We start from the raw sequence: 21,851 nt of genomic DNA, 5'->3' as shown, positions 1-21,851 counted from the left end.
TGCATGCGCGACTCCACGCGCTGGTCGTCCGGTCCACAAGCCGTGGAGTGGATTGGTGTACTATTAAACTGGCACAATCCCAACCAATAACCGGAGAACTCTTCCCCCATGTGGCTGGTTGAACAAGTTGAGAGAATTGGGGTACTGGAGGTCTAACACCTTCCTTGTCTCGACTCCACGCGAGCGACAGGAAGTCTAAAGCAATTAGTTCTCAATCGTCAGGTTAACACATCAAAAAACAAACCAACAAATCTTCAACTTCAACCCAAACGCCCCAGTTCCAGCCCAACACGGCAGGCACCTAGTCGAGAGCATAATTCATTTTATTCATTTATTTTTGTTTATTTATGTTTGTTTTATCTGCACTTCGGTAAGTATGTAGGTGGATGCACGCAGCTCGAATGTTGGCGGAGTGGAGAGTCACTTACAACAACTTCGTAACAATCGGATTGTGGCTCGCTAACGAGAGTGCACATCCTTCTTCAAGACCTCGGGCCCGGTCGGGTGTAGTAGTTGGTCGCTCCAGAGTATGTCGCGTGCCTCCACCAGCGCAACAGCGGTGCTCCAGATTCTTGCATTTCTTCACTTTTCCTCACACACATACACGGAGAGACGAAGCATGGGGCAGAAGATACAGCATAAATATTATTATGTTCCCAACATACCAACTTCCCAATGCTCGCTTTGCATCTGGCTGTGCTCGGAATGAGCGTTCGCAGCCAAACAGCTCGTACGGCCAAAACGCCAACCGCAGACAGCATGTCTGCTTTATGTTTCACCAAAAAACCCTCCGCGCAAGGGTTTGTTGCGGCCCTATCGGTAATGGGGTAAGCCGTAAGCCGTCCAAAACCATCCATCCTCCCGGAAGAGGCCAACTCAGCAGCGATCGACAACGCCGGAGGGTGTCTCTGCACGGGAATCGCACGGCGTATCGTTCCGTACGCTCTTTCTCGCTCTTGCGCCGCACCGCGTGGAGTTCGACCCTCCAGGAGAGACCTTCTGGCGACGGAGCTCGAACGCCCTGCAATGCGCGCGTCACGGTAGACCGAGCGTCTTGCGTTTGCCAACGATCGCCAACACGAACCTGATCTGATCCGCGTATGACTGATCAAAGGAAAATGGCGGCATTCGCAAAGGAACCAGCCAGCATCATCATCATTCTCGTCTAAACGGCAGAAAACAACAAGAAACGATGAGATAACATAATGACGAGATTGTGGAAGCCGCACACATTGGCTCCGTCCAAGCCCAATGTGGAAGGGAAAACATCCATAAAATTAATAACACAGCAATTCGTTCTGTTTCAACGCCTACTAATGGTTCGATAATTGAACAATGGGTAGAAATGGTGTTTGTTGGGCTGGTTTTTTCTCTTTCCTTGAAGATTTCTTCCTCACCTTCCGTGGATTGGTGGCATCGGCTTGGGTTGGTTCGTTTCCCATTTGAAGTTTCGGGTGGCAAAATGGGGCACACAAGGCTCCAATGCTCCAAGGCCATAGCAGAGCCCTGAAGCGTTTGATCATGATGGAAGAATGAAATCGAAACCTTGCTACAAAGAAATGCGAAGTATTATTAAGGATGAATAGAACCTTTTATTAGGACGACTATTCCTAGTCATGTAAACTTGGGTTCTTAGCGAATATTTGAAGAATACAATGAGACTGTTACTTCTTCTCAAAACACACTCCCATGAACTCTGTGTTTGTATTAATTATACGGTTGTTCTTCGGAAACCCTGTGAAGTTTTCCACATCTACATATCGACTATGAAAATCGTTTTATTTAATTCATGATTTTAAATTCACATTGACGATCTTTTCGGCGAAGTTTTACTGCCTCACGGACAGCCAAAAAGTGTACATTTCCCTCCCTTTTTTTGACGCCGAACGACAATTTTAAACATCATCAATCACCGTGTCACTTTGGGGTGTGTTCTTGGCAGAATAATAAAAAATCTGGAATAAAGCTAATATCGTTCGTTCAATCGCGCTGGGAACACACTGGTCCAAAATCGGCCTTTTAAAGCATTCGTACTGTTTACTAACAAGTGTAGATTGATCTTTCAACTGGGTTTTTTATATCTGCGCCGGTGTTGTTAATCACCTTGTGGATTACGTTTACCCCTTTGCGTTTGTGAGGAACAATTATATGCAAGAAGTAAAAACATATTTCCTTTTATTGAATTTTAAATTTCCCCACTAAAACCACACAACGCCCATCAATCGATCGATCGCTCACTAGCTCACCTGATCCGATGGTTTCAGGGCATGAAAATGTCACGAGGATGGCAGCGAATGCATGGAAAACTGCCGCACAAAACGTATACCGACCAAAGGCCAACCCCGTTTATTGGGAGGTTGGCTCGCGAAAACCCATGGGAATCCAAATGGTCGGAGCGCACGCCGAACACCAAACGCCGTCCAACGCGAACGACGGATTCCCAATAAATCATTGTCAAATTCACGGGCAGGGTTTATTAAAAAGGAAAACGTATAATTTAATTAAAAAACTTAAACCAACGGGCGCCGATTGCACTGGTGTTGGGCTGGTGGTGGAAGTAATCGCTAGAAGGAAACAAAAAACTACGTACACACATATAAAACGCAAACCTGCTCGCGGAAACACACACCCGACGACGGGGACATTAAGCCACCGGGCCTAAAACACGTGTTGAGCATTCACCACGTACGTTCCGAGACGACGTTTTGGGCTGTAGAATTGAGAATAAATCAATGTTACCAATGTCAACGCCGGTGCAGGATGGTCGCATGCTTTGGACGAAGGGTGGAAACCACAAACGCATAAAGGGCTCGAGGGTCGTGCGGTGAAGGATGTCCTAACGTAAATAGATCATTGCCGCTCATCATCACACTTGGATTGTGATGGGGTTTGCTCGGTGCCATCGGTGGTCGCAATACGAGAAAGTAACACCCTACCCAGGATCATTATGCTTTCATTATGATCATCTCATTTCATTATGAGAAAGATTCGTATCTTTCGGACATTCAGCGCGAGTATCTGTGTATGTTTTTTTTTCTTCCTGCTTTCCTATAAGAATCTCGACCATCATTTCCACTGCTATAAGTTGATTTCGAACCGCATAAGGGAAGTGGTTTACCTCCTAACTCAATAAGGGTAACAAGTTTCCCTAAGGGGTAGTTTGTTAATCTGGGACAAGCCATGAAAATGAGGGAACGAACGCAAGTTAAGGGATATTTATGAAGTAAGATCATTATACTACATTTTTGCTGGATTTTGTAAACACTCTTAGTGAATTTTTCCCAATCATTCGTGTACTACACTCCTCCGAAGCACACTACATGTACGATGCGTTAAGTAAAAACTCCCTCAACAGCGCTTGGTTGACGCAAATGTTATGACACTACATTTATCGGAAAAGTTTATCACTTTCTGCGAACACCCACCCCTGGCAGCGATCCCTTGCCATCCCCTAAAGCCGGGAAATTGAATCAGTGTAAAGTGAGTAGCATACGTTTCATGGTTTTCCACGGAATAAATTTGGTTTCCCTCTCGCCAGTTTCGGATGCGAAAAATACGAACGCCTCGCTCGAGCAGGGAAAAACTTTGCCCCCGAAATTTTCCCACTGAATGGGTAGGACCTTTACCCCTTGTTTATCATTTCGGTCGTGATTTACAAACGAGAAGGAACCGAGAACCGAGAGTGCAATAAACTGATTACAATCCCGGTGGACTTAATGAATTTATTTCCCATCGCTCTAGATTATCTGTATTGATCGATGGAATTATCTTACGTTTGTTTTTCTTTTTATAATTGATTCAGTGGAAATAAAGAGTTTTTTTTGCATATTATTGCGTTTCGTTATCGTTTCAATTGTATGAAGATATCTTTCACTTGTTAGCGCAATTAACGAAAGAAGAACATACAAATTGTTTGAGGGTTTGTAAGTTATTTTGATTAAGCATTAACCATAATGTTGAACCTAATGAATCTTTTTAGAAGAGTTATTCATTGGAATCTTTAACGAAGAATCGACTCTCAAAAAATTCATGAAAGATGATTCAAAAAAAAATTCATGAATTCTCAAAGATAGGTGGATTTCTCTGGAAATATGTTTTTAGACTTATGCAGTTGTTATGCTTCTTAATTAAGAATTTTACGGAAAAATAACTTTTTTTTGTTTTTTAAAAATACGGATGAAATAATGCTCGAATGAATTTCCCGAACTAAAAATATTTAAATGATCCTATGAAGAACAGTCTAGACCATTCTTGAATGTTTGATCATTTATAAATCTTTAATGACTCATGATCTGAGTGCAGAGTTTAAGTTATCTTTGGATATCCTAATTGGAAAATAAACGAATATATATGAATGAATGAATGAAGAGGTTTTTAATCAGAGATTCTGAGATTCAACACAACGATATATTCAGATTGATGAATCTCAATAATCTTGGAATTAGTGAAACGCTTAGATTCATTCAACACTAATTAATCACTTTATTGAAAAGTAACCGCCATTATAGTTTACTAACGAATTCTTCTCTCTCGTTTGACGGCATCGTGTAGGAATCGGCGTCCTGACAGTGAAATTCATCAAAACGCAAAACCTACCGCATTGCTACCTAACTGTCGTCCAACAACCAACACGATCTAATGAACCTCCAGTCTGAATGTCGCTCGGTTTTGTCCACGATGATCGACTTGTGTCGCGAAATCGATCAATCGATCGTGGACCTCAACTCAACAGCCACAAAAAAGGACAACACACAAACGTATCCACCGCACTAAGAGTATGGGGATGTGTTGAAAAATAATTTATTGTACAAAATAAAAATGCCTTTCGTTGATGGAACTGGGGCGCAGAGGAAGCTCTCGCCATTCTCGTTCTCACCACCGCATTCCGAGGTTGGTGAAAATAAGCAACCGTACAGCAGCGCGAACGCAAACAAAAAAATCCCAACACCGACCTCGGCCAACCAGATTTCGGACCCAATATCGACCGGATTGGCGTGGAATGAATTATTTATTGCACGTACCCGTCCGACCACAAGTTGTGGCCGGCTCCTAGGCCCATGACGGGGAGGTCCGTGTGTCAGTTTTATAGTACTGCAATCGAAAAGCCAACCGCGGGTACGGTGGGGTTTTGCTTCCAATTGCAAAGCCGCCCTTGCCAGCCGATCGTGAGTCTCTAATTAATTACGTCAAGCATCTTGGGTCTCGCTCGCAAAGCGGACTGCTCGATCCGGACGCTCCCTCAGACTTTGGCGGCATTGATCTGCCCGTGGTCGTGGTTTTAGTAGACACTCCGTGGCATTCGTCGGATGGTATGAAAAGTTTTGCCCATGTTTTTCTCCACTACCACGGAAGCAGAAGAATGTCGCTATGGGGGCGCAAAAAGGTAAGGAAAAGACACGGCCGGTGGTCAATCGTACCTCATTTAATCTTCCCGCCATTCCACCCCTTCGCGGGTAATTAATTATCCCGTGAGCATTAACGCATCCCGTCCCGGGAATGTGATGGCAGGCGTTTGGGAAGGAAAACTCACATCGCTCACGGTAGACTGTCAGACGTCAAAGTTGGACCGGCGTGACGCGTTTGGCATTGGCTTGGCAGGCGAAACACAGCACAAGTTTTCCAGCTTGTTTTTCCACCGAACTGGGCGACGTGAAACCGTTCCGGGGTGGGAAATATGGCGTGGTGGCCCCGCTTGAATGGCGGCCTTTTTCTCGTACCTTATCGGAAACCGATTACAGGCTGGCAGCAGATGGTTCATTTTCAAAGCAAAGCTCGAACCGATCTGCCTAAGTTAATTAGTAACCATAAATGTCTTAATTGAATTCACGGTCCCGATCGACCTGTTGATTAAAAACGGAAGAAACCGCTCGTGCAGCAGCAGGAACCCTGATGTTTTTCGCGCCAAATTCGTCCGCAGTCAAATGATGAGACTGCGTCGGTTTATGGAGCAATTGCTCTAATTTGGTTGTTGAAACATGGGCCCGCAAGCACGGTGAAGCACGGTGAGTGCTTTTAATTAAATTTGAAAACCTTCTCACTTGCCCGCTTCCATTTCATCACCGCTGGAGCACTCATTTGATTGGTTTGAAGTTTTATTGAATCAGGACACCCACCGACACCGAGCTTGAAGCTACGCTTTGTCATAAGCGAAACAAATCCTCTCCCTTTGTAACCAGGTTTCCATTGTTTCCCAACGTTATCGCACCCGAAGCATAGAAAAGCGACGAAATAACCATTCTTCGGCCCCGAAAAAGCTTTCAAGATCGATATCGATACGCGTTCGGCATAGTAATGACACAAAGCATCCATAACCACCGACGTCATCAGTTGTGAAAATCCTGTTTCTGGTCCGTCTTCGTGTGGAATGTGTGGAACCTGAGCAGAATCCTTGACGCGCGTGTGTGAGAGATGTTTTATTCAGCACTGATGACAAATAAACTACAACAATGGGCGTAAATTGACAACAAAAGAGACACCATGCATACCACGCGAACACGTTCTGTCGCCAACATCGTCTAAGGACCACCATCAAATCCGGAAATGTTCTTCACATCTTGAAGCCTCTTCGCAAAACGGTCTCTCTAAGGTTAATTATGAATTCATTTTACTTAAGTATACAGTTGATGCAGCTGAAGAAAAGGATTTAATACTAAACGGACTTCAGGGGAACTTGCCTTCTTTTCCGATCAATTCCAGGTGATGATTAGTTGCTCAAAATACCGCAACGGTAAGCAAACGAACAGAAGCAATCAATCAATCACTCTGCAAAGATTCTTAAGCTGAGGAGCAGGCCTGCTCATTTCTTGGCAGCCAGTGTTCCGGCTTCCTGCTTTTCTATTCCACCATCAATTCTTCGGTTTCGTCCGCTTCCAGCTATCCGGTGGCGTTTGCTGCGTTTAAAGCCCACTTCCTCACCAACTTCTGGACGTTTTGGGTGGAAAATGAGATACAGTAAAGAAGTACAACCCCTTTCCTTCCAGAGATTACATCTCGATGTCCACTGGGGAAGCAAGAAAAAGAGAGAGATAGAGGGAGAAAAGCAGAAGTGTGACACATTATTCAAATGCGCGATAATCTGTTTGTCACTCACCGGCTTCTTCCTTTTTTCCCTGATAAAAAGTGCCCCTCCGGTGAGTTGGAAATGAAATGTAAATGAAAGGATACCGGAGCCACCTGAAACCGACCCCGATTCTTGTGATGCTCGGGACGCCCCTCCACACCCGCTGCGTTTACGCTGGCTGTGGCGCGGCGGCAGATGGTTCGGGACAGAGGAGGGAGCTGGGGCCTAAGCTGATTTAAATTTATTGCCGTCCGATAGCGATCTGTCGTAAAACATCTTGTTTGACATTGATCGGATGTCATCATTAGCCCGGGCTTCTCGGTCTAGCCGCTAGCCGATTCGGGTGCGTTAGGGAAGCTGGCCCGCCGGGGGGGATCAGTGCCGCTTTCCACGATGATCGATGGTGAACAGGTGCCGCACGAGGTGGCTTTTTAATTGCTAAACTACTCGCCGACATGAGCTTGATCGATAATTTAAAGCAAAATCGTGTCTGACCACATTTGCATCGCGTGCTTCGCAAAAACTAGATTGGCAACTGGGCGAAAGAGAATTTTGAGTTGCCCAAACGCAGCAAATGAGTAATTAAGCTCCATCACGAATAGGTGCGGTTTTGGTTTTAGTCCAAGCGTAGTTTTAAAACGGCCACAATGATGCTTTTAATGTAAAGAAATCATAAAATGGTGTCTTCTGACTGATATTCTTCTTGGAGGAGCGTGATTTTCAATCAAATAAAACCCCGACAGCGAACATCCATCGAGTGTCTTATCTACAGACAGCTCAATTAATCTCGCCCGTCTCGATCAAGTCAACAAATAACGTTTCGGATACGATCGATGTGAAGCATAAACGCGTGCATTTCCAACATGACACGTTTATCTAAGGTGGCTTTGTTCTACGCATCCCCAAACTGAGCGAGAAAGCGAGAGTAATTTGATCGGCAAGCCAAATACATCAGCAAGCAAAACAGTAAGACAATACTGCTGCTGTTATTTTTACATCCCAACTACCACTGCACGGTGAACGTTTCCTTCGAGAGAGCCCTCGTGCGTTCTAAGGTTGAATCCACGTATGGCGTGTGTTTGCTGTCTACGCACCAGAATTGTTACGCACTTTCCCGGATCGCGTGAAGGATCGTCACAAACACGCTGGAACATTCTAGACACTTGTTGTGATTGTTGTCAGTAATTTTGGAGGATGGTGCCCGGTGCCGTATAGTTGTTTTTGTTTCTTGAGCAAGCTGACGAACCGTTTTGCACCTTCTAATTGAACGTTTACTTTGGCACTGCATGAGCATCGGAGCATGGCTATCCGCGCTCCACCCGAGGGCTGATGATTGTACAGCGGTTAGCGACGTGAGTGACAGTGATCGATACGATGCAGGTTTTGCTACTGGGTTTTAAAAGCCTGTCACTTGCCCCCGGACCTAAAGGTTCGCCCCAATCGCCAAAGAGATTGCGGGGAATGATGGAATTCTCGAAGGTGTACGCGCTTCAGCAATATCCGACGTACCCATATGATACCATCCTCGTTACGATAGCGCACACAGCACAATCGCGTCCGAACACTCAACCGAACCGTGCACAATGTTGCGTAACACCGGCCCGAATGCCTATAGGAAAATCTGTCACTTGCAGGCTTTCGGGCCGGACCCGTCCTCGGGAAAATCCATTAGCATTACACCGTTTCCTTATTGTTGTTGCCGGGCGATTGTGTTTCGCTGCTCCGTTACGTTACCGGGGCCGGACACTTCTTCCAAAAGGATAAATCGATATCAACAAAATGAAAAGTTGCCTTCAGCCTAGCGAGCCTCGAGATATAGCGGCAAGATGTTGTTGACGTCAGTGGCGGTGAGGAGAGCAAGTCCACCACCATCCCACGAAAGACGTCAATGAGCCGTTGAGGACACTGACGACAACGGCGAGCGTTACGTGCACGATTGACGAGCACGGTTATTATATTTATTTCAATGTAACGTTTTTTTTCCCCCCCGAACGGACACCCTTCACGCTTATTTCCACATTATGAACCACTCAACGGTAACAAACAAATAAAAAAAGGGAAGAAAGCATATTTTCCGATCAACTTGATAGCAATCCAAGCAAGCGACACGTTCCCGTTTTTTTCCCTTCGTTAGCACCCAGCCCTGGGAAGGCGCAGACAAACAAAACAAACATGATTAATTCCCGTGTTTGCCGCTGATAGGGCCACACGTCGTCGCGCTCCGTGAAAGGGATGCTCTGTACGGGCAACGCCTACTCGATCAACTGCAGTGTTCCGGGTTTGTGCGGAAGTAAATTACAGGGATCACCCTGTACCATGCCGAATCGCATAAACCGTTGGCGAAAAATGAAGGTTCGAAGGGTGAGTTGTTGCAGGTTTGCTGCACAATTCATCCGATTTAGTTCTCACGCAACAGTTGCAACTGTATTGTTGCGTCGTGAAACGATGCGTCTGCTGGTGAGAGGATCTCGTTTGGTACGATTTGAGCTCCTACCACTAACGTCACTGGTTTGCAATACAAAAACATGCGTGTGCAAGAAATAGGGTGCGCGAGGAGATGTCTTGAGGGAGACGATTTAGTGACGTCTATCTAAGGCACGACGTCAGGTTGAACGTATCGAACGTGTCTGATTGTGACAGCGACTGGGCGTCTGTCTGCTGGAAATGGAATTGTTGTGCATTCGGTAGACCATACACTAATTACTACGAATGTTATTCGCCGCTACAAAGTTGGCTGCAGTGCAAGCTGAATGTCGGACGTCTTGCAGCACAAGCTTTTCTTTTCCTTTTGTACGGGAATTATTTAGATTACGCGTTGCTTCAATGTCGCAATAATCGTCAGATGCCGTTTTGCAATGTGTGACCTTTAGCGAATATGTTGAACGATGTCGTGTTGCATCGTAAATACACACCAGCCACTAGCAATGACGGCAACAATTATTGTGCTGTATGGTGGTAAATTCAAAATTCTACCCCTAAGAAACACCCTCACAGACCGTTTGAAAGTGTCACTGCCGAATGATCTGTCTTATGTTTCAGCCTTCGCCTTGTTCGCTTTGTTTCATTCGCCGTATTCGACTTCGGAATTTTGCTCATTTCCAGACAGTTCGAAGAACTTCTGGTTCTGAAATTTTGGCTTTCGTGGAAAGAATATCATTTAAAAATGCTTCACCAATCACGAACACCTTCACCATCCCTTATGGAATGAAGTATGATTCTTTTCCCCACATCACCCAAACAAAAAATGCTGGAAGCTAGTGAGTATAAATTAATTTCCTCTTTGCAAACATTTTTCGGCCCCTGGTGTTTATGAAGAATGTTTTGCAAAATGATGATGGCAACAAAAATGTACGTTGCTTAGGGTCGCTTCTGGTTGGTGTTATCGCACCTTGCGCTTCCCGGCACCTTCAATTTCCGTGCACCCAACAAAACCGATTTCCTTTCGAGAAACCTTCATTCTAGACCGCTTGTCATATTTATAACAGCCACTCGCTCGGTTTTTCTCGCAGTAACTCGAACTGAATTGGAAAAAAATGAAACGCACCGTGGAACCAACACCAAAAAATCAGACCCCAGAAATAACCAACATCCCACTTTATTATTCAACGATTCATTAACGATCGCTTCGAATCGGGTTTGAATAGAATCCCGCAGAAGGATACCCCTTTCTAGTCCTTATCTTCCGCGTGCCATGCCTTCTGCGGGATGCTTCATCGCTCGCTAAAGGCCATTTCATTCATTCCCATTCATAAAGATTAGTTTCAGCGTTTTATTGTGACTGGGCGAGCATAAATTATAATCTCGCGCGATCGCAACGCGCACTAGGCCCCCAGTGACAGCGACAGCCGAGTCTTTATGCCTGGTTTTGTGAGCGCAGTCCAGCGCCGGAAGAAGAACTATCTAGCGCAAGAAATCTGACTCCAAAACAGGAGTAACGACATCGAGTTTCGGTACGGCAAAACATTGGTGGACGGAGCGCAGTCGAAAGAAAAACAGCATTGAAATGGTCAGCCACGATGGCACGATCTTCGTCGTATGCGTATCTTTCTACCAAATCCGGCAATGATCCTAGCTGCTATCGATGAGCTATCGATCGATGGAATAAGTTATTTAAAATCGTATCTAAAACACGTGTTCTGAGGCGGATTAGATTTCTGCCTCTTGAGCGGACGCCACTCGGCGACAAATCATCACCAACTGTTGCCTCTTCCAATGGGCGAACTCCCCCGGAGCACACCCGGTGCCGATCTGACGATCCCATTGATGTTTTTCTCCGAGCACCCCTTTGGTCCCGGGACACTCCCGGGACCCCGGGATTAAAATGGGGTGAAGCAAGAAATATGGAAATTGCTTTTTTGAGATATCTAACGTGCGCTTCGGCCAACGGCCAGCGGGTATTTGCGTTTGTGCAATCGTACGTACTCGCGCTCGGCATAATTTATCTTGCCGTACAGCGTAAGTAATCAATTACAACGCGCAAATGCGCAAACCGATCATGCCATGCGAGTTTTTTTTTGCAATCGAAGCCCGGCCGAAAGGAGACATCAATTAGCCGACAGTTCAATAAAAATGTCAATTATTTCAATAAGAGCGATTATGCGCCAAGGTGAGCGCGGCTGTACCTTTCGGACCCGCAACGGATGCGATGATTGCGTTTTGGGGTGGATTCTTTCTCGCTTTTTTTCCCTGCAGGATCAATGGGGCCAACCTCGGGCTGCAGCCCAAAGGGTGGAAACGTTGGGGCGAAGTGACACTGAATGAAAGTTATGACCGTTCCAAGTACATCTAAATATCTGCCAACCGGTCGTTTTGTGGCAAACACGGAGGACAAGTTAATTTCACAGGTGTCCGTCCGAACTAACCATGAAAGCCGAATGGAATCGTCCTCGTGCACCGGGATGGCAAATGGCTAATTTATTGGACAGTCGAATTATAATTGAAGTCGCGCTGGTCGGCATCGATGGCCGTACGGTTTGCTGCAGGCCGTTGGTCCATTCATGTCGCTGGGGCGACTTTTTGCGCCAGATCACCAGACCTACGAACGAGGCAAAGCGACGCAAAACGCATCCATGCAGGACAAAATGTGGTTCAATCAGCAGCACAACATAACGCTCATATTAACAAATTTGTATCCGTACCACCTCGCCGCCCTGCCACGGCTGTACGGGTGCAGTAACAATGTTGAATGGGTGCATCTTGGCCCCGAAACAGGTCGCAGAGGCTGGAGTGGAAAACTTTGCAACGTTACATGTGTGTTTGTGTTACTTTAGGTTTATGTAAATGCAGTCCAATGCAAAAAACAGGGTTACGATGCGAAGTCGAGGCCGTGACGCTCGGGAACAGTGGAAGTTTTGTGCAGTACAAATTCAAAACCATTTGCCAACTGTCGTTAGATTTGTCCCAAAGCATATCACTGGAACCGTGTACCGATGTAGACATCTTCTGGGCGAACCTCTTTTTTAACGAATTCCTTGGTACCAATGGTACGAGTTCTTTCTTGACTTCTTTGCTAACCCTTCTGTCCATAGTGCACTGCAACCGAAGTGCAGCTTTCCGCATTGAAAATCTTACTGCAAATCGTTGGAGAATGGTTGACAATTTGTGCCGTTTCGCAAATACATCTTACTCGTGCATCTCCAACCATCTCTCGTCTTCTAGGATGTGTCCGTGTGAGGTTGGGGCTCCCATCCAATATTCACGCTCCGGGAAAATGTTGCGTGGCGGGATAGGATAATGGCAAGGGAATCGTGCGGAATTGTAGTTGCGTGTATGCTTACGGCATGCAATCCCGTACGTAGGTTCCCCGTGCCCTGTTACCCGTATGCGATGCAATTATATCTACACAGCCTGCACTGCACTGTTACTTTGATAGTTAATAAACATATTTTATGCAATAGCTTTTCATTTTATTTCTGTCCCATCTTCCGTGCATGCTCGATGTTGCGGTGAGCATCTCGAGAGACGTTCGCTATTATTCCTGGCTGTTCGAATCGCACGCTGGAGATGAGGATTGATAAATTCTTTGGCTGCATTTGCGTTGCCTGCTTTATGGTTCAACGGATGATGAGGATAGTTTGAAATGCGTAACCATCGAGGGAATAATATTCATATTTACTACAACGCACAACCAAACGATCTTCGCCCAAAGCACGCCAACAAGATCGTCCCAATCCAATGGCGCTCGTCGGTTCCAACAGGTGGATCGTAAAGGTGGATCGTAAACGGGACCGAAACGCAAACAACACGTTTTCACGTTCTGTTCCACAAAAATGGCCCCATTAAAATCTTATTATCCTTCAATCGAAAATCCATTTTGGGCGATCGATTTTTAAATGCACGCGCATAAATTTCACATCCAAAGCATCCAAACCAGCGAAGAAAAGCGAAACGATTTCAGTTGGGGCAATGAAATGAAATGTCCTCGCCAGAGCAAATTTTTAGAGGGAATCCACGAAAACTTTGTGTTGCGTTTCTCGACGCATTCATTGAGGAAAGTCACCACACCACGCGTTGGATTTAGTGGCCAAAACCTCAAATGTTCGACGGTTCAACTTCATCTTCATCAAAAAGCGTCGTTGAAGGGGAAACTAAAAACAACAAAACAACTGAAAACAACTCACACACCAAGAGCATGACCGTAAACGGACGTTAAAAGCGAACCATGGCATGGTGGATGGTGTTGGATCTATAAAACGAAAGAATTTATGAGCGTTTGATAGCTCGCCGTAGGGTGGAACTTTTGTCTCCACTTTGTTTCCATTGCGTGTTTGCTGTTCCGAGAGTGTCGCGGAGTGTTTTCGGTCGCTTGTCTACACCCAGACTGTCCCAGACGAGCTGTTGTGGCCCAATCCCGACGAGGTTCCCCCCAAATTCTCGTCCCATCCAATAACTGGCTGGAACGACCGCTGGGAATGTGTGTGAGCGCTTTCTGAGCCTGGTTGCCTTCCAAGGAGCTTTCGGTTCTGTGTCAGCTTCCCTTTTTAACCGGGCAGCAGCAGTATGAGTGCTCTTGCCCCGGGTTTTATGTGTGTATACAAGTCGTTTCGATGTTCACCATAAAAACCGTCAATAAATTTCTACCCTATATATCGACAACGACGAGTTGACAAGAATCCTAACCACGGCGAAGGGGGAAACTGACGACTGTAAAGCAGACAAAAAGTGTTTCTGTTCTGGTGTTTTCTTCTTTTTTTCTTGTTGCGTCCTGTTTTGTCTTTTGCGCTTACTACAACACAATGCCGGCGCGCCATCTAGCGGAAATGGAGATAATCTGGCAGAATAGCAGCTTGATGTCAGCGTCCAATTCGTAGCTAGTGTGTCTGTTCGTTAGGATCCGATAGTGGCAGCTGCCGCTGACGGAACTGAAACGACACTTTAAACAACCATAAAACGGTATTATGCGGTGAATGGTGGTTGGATTTATTGTGACAAAACGACAAGACTCGGACGCCCATTTGGCAGGCTACACAGCTCTAGCTAGGATTGAGTTTGTGAATGAACGATGAAAGACGCTCTCGGGAGCGTGTGAAAAGAAGATGCTGATCACGCAAATCAAATGGAAAATTCAATGAATTGATTGAGAAAGAATTAACAAGCGGACAAACAATCAAACAATCGGGTGCGGCCGGGAGTGGAGCTATTTCCGTTTGCCATATTTCATCGGGTAAGCCATCGGAACACGGCGCTGGAGACGCCCATAAATGTTCATTATCATCATCGGATCACGCGGATGATTGGATGCTTCATCACGGTGGTGCGTCGCGATCCGTCTCATTTCCAAACCATCCGACAGAGTTTGTGAATGAAAATTGGCCCGGACGACCTTTGGCCACACTGGGCTGACTAATTTATGTTGATGAGCATCACTTCATCCACACCGTTTTTTTTTTTGCGTTTCTGTGATTCTATTGGGAACGATTTATTGCGCTTGTGGTCCGTTGTAAATTTGTAAAAATCGTTTCACAATTATTTTAAGATTTTAAACCGATTAATTTTGTCAGTGTCTCAATCGTGACCGTGAGGGTTTTTGGGATCTTCTCCCACCAAAGCTTGATCTTCCCGAGCTCTTCTCTGCAGATACACGATTAATACGCAGGAAATCTATTAAATCTATTTTGGTGTTTTGCTTGAGAGTGAAAGCTACCTGGTGCTTGTTGCCTCATCTCAGATCTGGCTGCTGGAATAGGTCATTTATTTTCTCCACTGTTCTCTCGCCACGGGGAAATTTGTGATTTCGGCAGGAAAGTCTTAAATCTGGGGAAAATGCTCCCACATTGGGAGTTCTCGTGCCCTAGTTAAACATCGAGTTGGTTAAGAATTCTGAGATATGTAAAGTAAATGGCAATGTTTTCTTCAAAGCACTTATTGAAAATGGATTCAATGTTGCTGATAAGGCAATTTTTGTGCTCAATATTGCTTGCATAAATTTTCCTGTTAATTCACTGCAATCAATATGCAACTCACGTCTTTTTGGTGATGATAATGCCAAGCACTATCATGGAATGGGTTCATCACCTTGCGTACGTTACCCAAGTACGCTCAGTAATGCAAACGATCGTGGGTCTGCAATTGAAACACGCCACTGCAATATAAATACAATACGATACGGAGTGGTTTTGTATGCTAATTGTTTTATCGCAAAATGCACATTTCGTTACATTGTTTTTTCCTGCAATCGCATGATCGTTCTACCGTCTGGCGGTATATGGACTGAGTGTCTACATAGAAAGACAATTCCCTGTTGCCCTGCTTTTTTAATGCTTCCCATCATGGTCAGTGCACGCGGCAACAATTTGTTCTTGGTGAGGTCGGTTTCAAATTTAACGATTACGATAAAGCATGATTAAATTAAGCACTTTCCTGCACAGTGCACTGATGGCCCCTTATTTCACGAGATTCTTGAAATGCGCACAAGGCCTCTTCACTGTTTGCGACTTGCAATAGGGTTGAGAATGATACGGGTCGGTTAATTTCCGGGTTTCCGAGTTGGGGTCGGGGCACCGATACCGGGCACGTCAAACATTTTGATTACGCGATCATGCACAATACCGGAAAGAAGTCATCAGTGACTCATTGAACAGATTAAAGAATTGTATGAAAAACACACAAGAGGGACTCTCTTTACGTGCGGAGAACGGTTCCAGTGACAAATTAGACTTTAACTAACGTACTACTGATTTAAAGCGTGGAGTGGAATAAAACGGATGAGGATATGAGTAAATAGTAATTAATAAAAACGAGAGGTCTCCAATTTCATAATGTGTTTTCGATTAATTTTAGCCAATTTCCTCTGGAAATGATGTCCATATTACACATTCCTTAACATTCCATTCCGTACCGTCTCACTCCCGGATTCATCTTCACCACGCTGTCAAACACCTCATTAGCAAAAATTGGATTGGCCGATAGTCGACAGTGCCGACCATCGACAAGTGTCACCGCGGTCCCAACGTCCCGTACCCGGTTACTTTCTGCCATGAACGTCACATAAACTATCCCGCAAGGGCAAAACAGGCAACTAAAATGCGCCAAAGCAGCTAGTTGGTGCAGGGAAGTAAAACTATTACTAGAAATGCCGGGTGTCGCGCGATCTAAGAACAGGAAAAGCACGAAACAGAGCCATTTTTATGTGAATTGCTGCTAAACAAGCAAAACACATGGACGTTTCGAGCGCACACACACACAAAAAAGGCATGGGGACATTTCGTAGATAATAAAAGCAGTGGAAAGCATCACTGAATGAACGTAGCTGAGAACAGGTTATGACAAGGATAATTTTCATAAATTATATTTTATATTCATATTTATGTTAATGTTGCTCTGCCCCGCGCTAGTGCGTACGCATCCCCGGTTCGGTTCTTCGCCCCTAAACGGTAGTTTTCGCTACGCAGAAAGTGTCCACCTTGGGGGAAAGGGAACCAGAAATCAATCGAACGCGGTTCTGGTTTCATCGATTGTAACCGGAGATAAACGCTTAATCGACGCGCACACCTTTGCATCTCCCGGCCCCGCGGTGCGGACATTACCGCACGCGCAAGGTGCATAAAGTCGCAACGAGCGCTCGTCGACTCTCAATTAAAGTTTAAGACTCCGCCTGATTAAGCGACCCTTTCGATACGTGAGTGAGTGCGGCGCAGTAATTGCTGTGTTGGCTTAGTGTGCTGAACCGATGCGCTAACCTTGGCAGAAGATGATCCGCGGTCTATTTTTAATCCCTGGGCCACAAATCGCATCTAATAAATTTCGCCCCAACGTGAATAATAAGGCACCATTTAAGGTTGCGTTTTGTGTTCGGTCGCTGTCGGGTTGCATATCGTTGCCTTCCAACGCCGGTTCCCCCGCCGATCGGTGCGAGATGATTTAGTTTAGTGTCTTGATTTTGCTCAAATCGTGGCCTTGACTCCGGTACTGGTCGCCTGGTTCGTCCCGCACCGCCAATAGTTCGTTCGTAGGCTATCTGCATGCATCCCAAAATTAGCAAAAACCAACCGACCACAGGTCTCGAAATGGCTCACGTCCCGAACATAAGATGTGGTGTGGTGTTTTCTTATGATATTTTGTTCGCTGTTCCTGTTCCCTCAACCGGTCGCCAGCAACTTCTCCCTTCATCAAACCCGCACCCGTGCACGATTAATCGTTCCGCGCTGGCTTATGGATGATACAAAACGATTTAAATATTTCATTTCGGGAATTCGTTTCGTTCGAGGCCCCGCGCCCTAGCTGCGTGCCGATCGTGCAGCTTATCCGTTGTCATCTGCAGCTCCCGACGATCACGATGACGATCGAGACGGCGACGGCGGGTTTCTGGTCAGCCAGAACCGAAACACCGACCGTTTTCGGGGGTGGAATAACGCGCAATCAAATGACAACAAGCGGGCGAAGGAGATACACAAAAAACAACAACAACAGCAACACCGAACAAAGGACAGAGAGAGAGAGGAAGAAAAAAATTGTAAACGATCACAAACAAACATCATAAAACGAACACTCTATAATTATAAATATTTTATCTGTCATAATTCGTTTCGGGGTCCAAGCGTTCCCCCTGCCATTCGATCCCTTCCTTCCTTCGTCGCTGTCACTATCGTTGGCTCCCAAAAATTCGGAGACGATGTCTGAACGGGTGCGAAGTCAGAGCCCGAACTTGTCGAGAATCTCGCGTGAATTCGAATTCTCGAGGACTTCACAGAGGACTTCGAAACCGTCTCGTGTCTCTCGGCATCTCGCCAGCTACGAACCAATATTCCCCACCAACCGCAATGAATCGCTTTTTTCTCGATTTGATCTTCATTTTCTTCGTCGTGGCCGTTCATGTTCTTTCTGCTGCTCCGAGATGCTAACTGGTCAAATGATTTAAAAAATTAAAACAGGGTAGAAATCACCCACCACCCCGTTCTCGTTCCTGCACGATCTGCCACGAGTAGGTGGTAGATAAAGATAAAGCGATGGCTTACGAAGTGTTGCAACAGTTTAGAAGTGCACCACGAGCTGGAATCGAGTGGTTCAAACAAAACACTACCAAAAAGGCGACTAATTTATTGATAAAAATAATACAAAATCATCAAGCGACAGCGAACGCTTTTTCCTGCGGATAATCACACACTCAACAGCGGTGTGGCGCGCCTTACCTTCGGTGATCCGCACCATCGAGGGCTCGGATTGAAACCAGAACGAAACTGGCTGCGCTGTGATGGCGAGTAGAACTTCCCAGCCAGATCAACGATCAAGCTGAAAAACGAAACGATCGCGCTCGATCGCGTTGCGCGAGAAAAGAAGGAAAGAAAAATGGAATTAATATTTATGAATATGAGCATATAATTAATTAAATATTCATAAAACAAGACCATAACTCCAGTTTTTTTTTGTCTTGTGTCCGCAATGGGGTAAATTTGGAACAAGCTGCTTTCGTCCCGCGGTAACGAGGGAAATAGAAGTCGCACATCGGTTAGAAACCGTTTCGGACACGCACACACAAAAATGGTAAAAACAAAACCACACCAAAGCGCTGACCATTTTCCGCGCAAGTGGCCGTCCATTTGCTGTGGCTAGTGAAATGCTCTCCCTCTACAAGGGAGCTCGTTATCATCGACACGCATCAGGGTAGAAAAGATTGATTACCCCTTTATACCACACGCCATATTTCGGATGAGCTCAGTAAACGCACAACACCATTGTTGAACTATAATTTTCACATATTTTATTTTCGATAAATTTTCCTTCACGTTCGCTCCTCAACCGGTCGCCATTTTGTTTATAGTAATAGTTTTGCTTTAATCTTCTGAATATACTCTAACCCTTCATACCGTACCGTATCTGTTTGGACTGTTTTTTTTTTCACCTTTCACACCTTTCGCAACCAAGGTCTCCGCATCATCGCCTATTATTGCCTTGGGTGTTGTTGAAAATGTTGCGCTTTGTTTGATCGAACGTGCCACTACTTCATCGCTGACAAAACATTAACAGAATACGCGTTCGGTCCGATTTTTTAGCAGCACCCAGCAAACGTGTTCATCACAACAGAAACATTTCCACACTTTTTGGTCCTTACTGTGTAAACATTGTCTCGTTCCATCCTTGTTGCTATTGTTCTTCACTATATGTTTGTTGTTAATACATTTTCACTATGCATCTTTTTAAATACCCTTAAGCACTACCCGCCCTTAGAACAACTGTACACACCGCGTAAGTACAACGACGGCCATCTTGCGCTAGACGACGCGCGAGAGCGAGTGAATGGTGCTCGCTCCCGGAACTTATACTAAATCTTTGCATCTTTGTTTAAAACATCGATAATCCCGTGTTTTGCGGCAACACCACCCCCTTTCGAAACAGGTGGCAAACAAGCTGGAGGCCACGATCGCCATCTCGAAGGCAGTGTGTGTTCTGGTTTGTGTCTGGATCTACCAAAACAATCCTCAGCAACAGCTATTTGCCCGCTGCTTATCTTTGCGCACAATGTCCCTCTCTATTTACAGTTCCTAATCGAACATGAATACATATATATATATCACACATATAACGTGTATCGCGGCTTTCGTCACCGAGCAGCAATAAAGGTGGCCCTCGAAGCGGTGATCCAACAACTGTTCGGAGCACGGCAGAAACACCCACTGCTTCTCATCCCTTTCTTCAACAAAATGTTTGCATTACTTAGTTCCGTCCGCACGGAACGGGCGCCATAATAGATTTACGCTACGAGAGAAGCTGCATTTGCCATGGTTTCGTCTAGCAAAAGCGCTCGAAAAGAAAACACCAGGAGCCCAAAGCGTGCAGCAGCAGTAAACTAAACTGATTCCGTTGAACATTCCGGCCCACTAGCAAAACGCTAACACACCGCTGTCGTTAGCCATTTGCAGCGGGAATTATTGATACAGGCACAAAATGGTATCAGTATGAATTGGTATGTTCGTACACGTTCCATCCTCCGTTATTAGGCGGAAAGGTAAATATGTTCATGCTGTTTGTTACCTTCACGTTCTTCACGTTTTTTTGTTTTTTGGTATATTGTATGCTTGGTGGAGAGTCGTTCCATGTGTGCCGACAGACAGAGCGACTCGGCCACTCTCTCTATCGGGCGAAATTGAGGAGCTGTTGAGACGTTTGACATTTTGCGCTACTGCTACTCAGCGATTGCATTTCCCGTTGTGACAGGCATCCCCCCCTTTCCTTCCCCTCCTCTTCCCCCCACCTGCCCCTTAGTGGAAGGGCAACGGGAGATCGATCGCACCCGGATGCTTAGTAATTAAAGCACAGCTCCTCCAGCAGCAGCTAGTCTCAATAGGCCGTCGTCGGCCCGTGATGGACCAGATGGTGATGGTGGTGGTGGCTGAAGTGGTTCAGATGATTCATCGTGTCCGGACCGGCGGGTGGCGTCGGGGAGTACCACTCGTTCGGATGGTGCTGCGGATGGTGGTACAGCAGGTGGTGGTTGTGGTGGTGCCCCACCAGCATCGAGGACGGTGTGGACGCCTGCGGTGACACGGAGGAGGCCGGCGTTAGCGGTAGCTGCGGCGGTGGCGGCGCAAGGCTCGTCGCGTGGTTCTGCAACGACGCCAGATGATGCTGGTGCGAGTGGTGCGACGAATGCAGGCTGTGGTGCTGATTTTGGCTAAGATGCGACGACGCTGTCGAAGATGACGTGCCACTGTTGCTGCCGGTGGCACCGCCACTGCCACTGAGCGGCGGCGAGAGAAGGCTAGATTTGGAGGTGCTATTGGTACCGGCACTGCTGCCAGTTCCGCTGGTGTTGTTGTTGTTGTTGTTGCTGCTGCTACTGTTGTTGTTGTTGTTGTTGCCGTGGAGGGAATCGGCGGTTGCGCTGAGCTTGCTCGAACCGTGCGAACTGTGACCGTGCGTGTCGTGCAACCGGCCAATCGATGGTGGTGTTTGGGTGCCGCCCGAGATGACACTCTCCGAGCTCGACTCCTCGCCGTCACTGTCGTAGTTGTGTGATGGAGACTTCTCGCCCAAACTTCCGTGGACCTGCAGAGATGGAAAGCGCAAAACGAAACGGAACAGTTAGACACTGGTAAATCTAATAGTCGAGTGGAAAAGTTTAGCACCCAACCAACCAATATAAACGTGAGAATTAAATGCCCAACAAAGCGAGAAGACAATGGGAAACTGGAAACAGGAACTGGAAAGGGCAGCCGGGAAAGTACGGCTGCCAAAACGGATGACCAGGCTGGTGTATGAGAGTTAAAAAATCATCGTCTCTATCGGACCGGTTGGATCTCGGACAATTTATTTCTCACTTGATGAACGCTTTGCTTGCCTCGCTTGGTACTTTTTT

General features: G+C 46.0%; 1 protein-coding gene across 1 annotated transcript in view; it reads right to left on the bottom strand.

The window, feature by feature from the left end:
- Window positions 1-20,833: 20,833 nt before the first annotated feature.
- Window positions 20,834-21,851, bottom strand: part of LOC128297333 (pair-rule protein odd-paired) — a 31,901-nt gene continuing 30,883 nt past the window's right edge. Inside the window, exon 3 of the mRNA XM_053032959.1 lies at window positions 20,834-21,541. Coding sequence (XP_052888919.1) covers window positions 20,834-21,541 — 708 coding nt within the window. The remainder of the gene's footprint in view (window positions 21,542-21,851) is intronic.

This window comes from Anopheles moucheti, chromosome 2 (genome assembly GCF_943734755.1).
Source record: "Anopheles moucheti chromosome 2, idAnoMoucSN_F20_07, whole genome shotgun sequence".
Lineage (NCBI taxonomy): Eukaryota > Metazoa > Arthropoda > Insecta > Diptera > Culicidae > Anopheles > Anopheles moucheti.
This window is presented reverse-complemented; position numbering and strand designations above follow the sequence as displayed.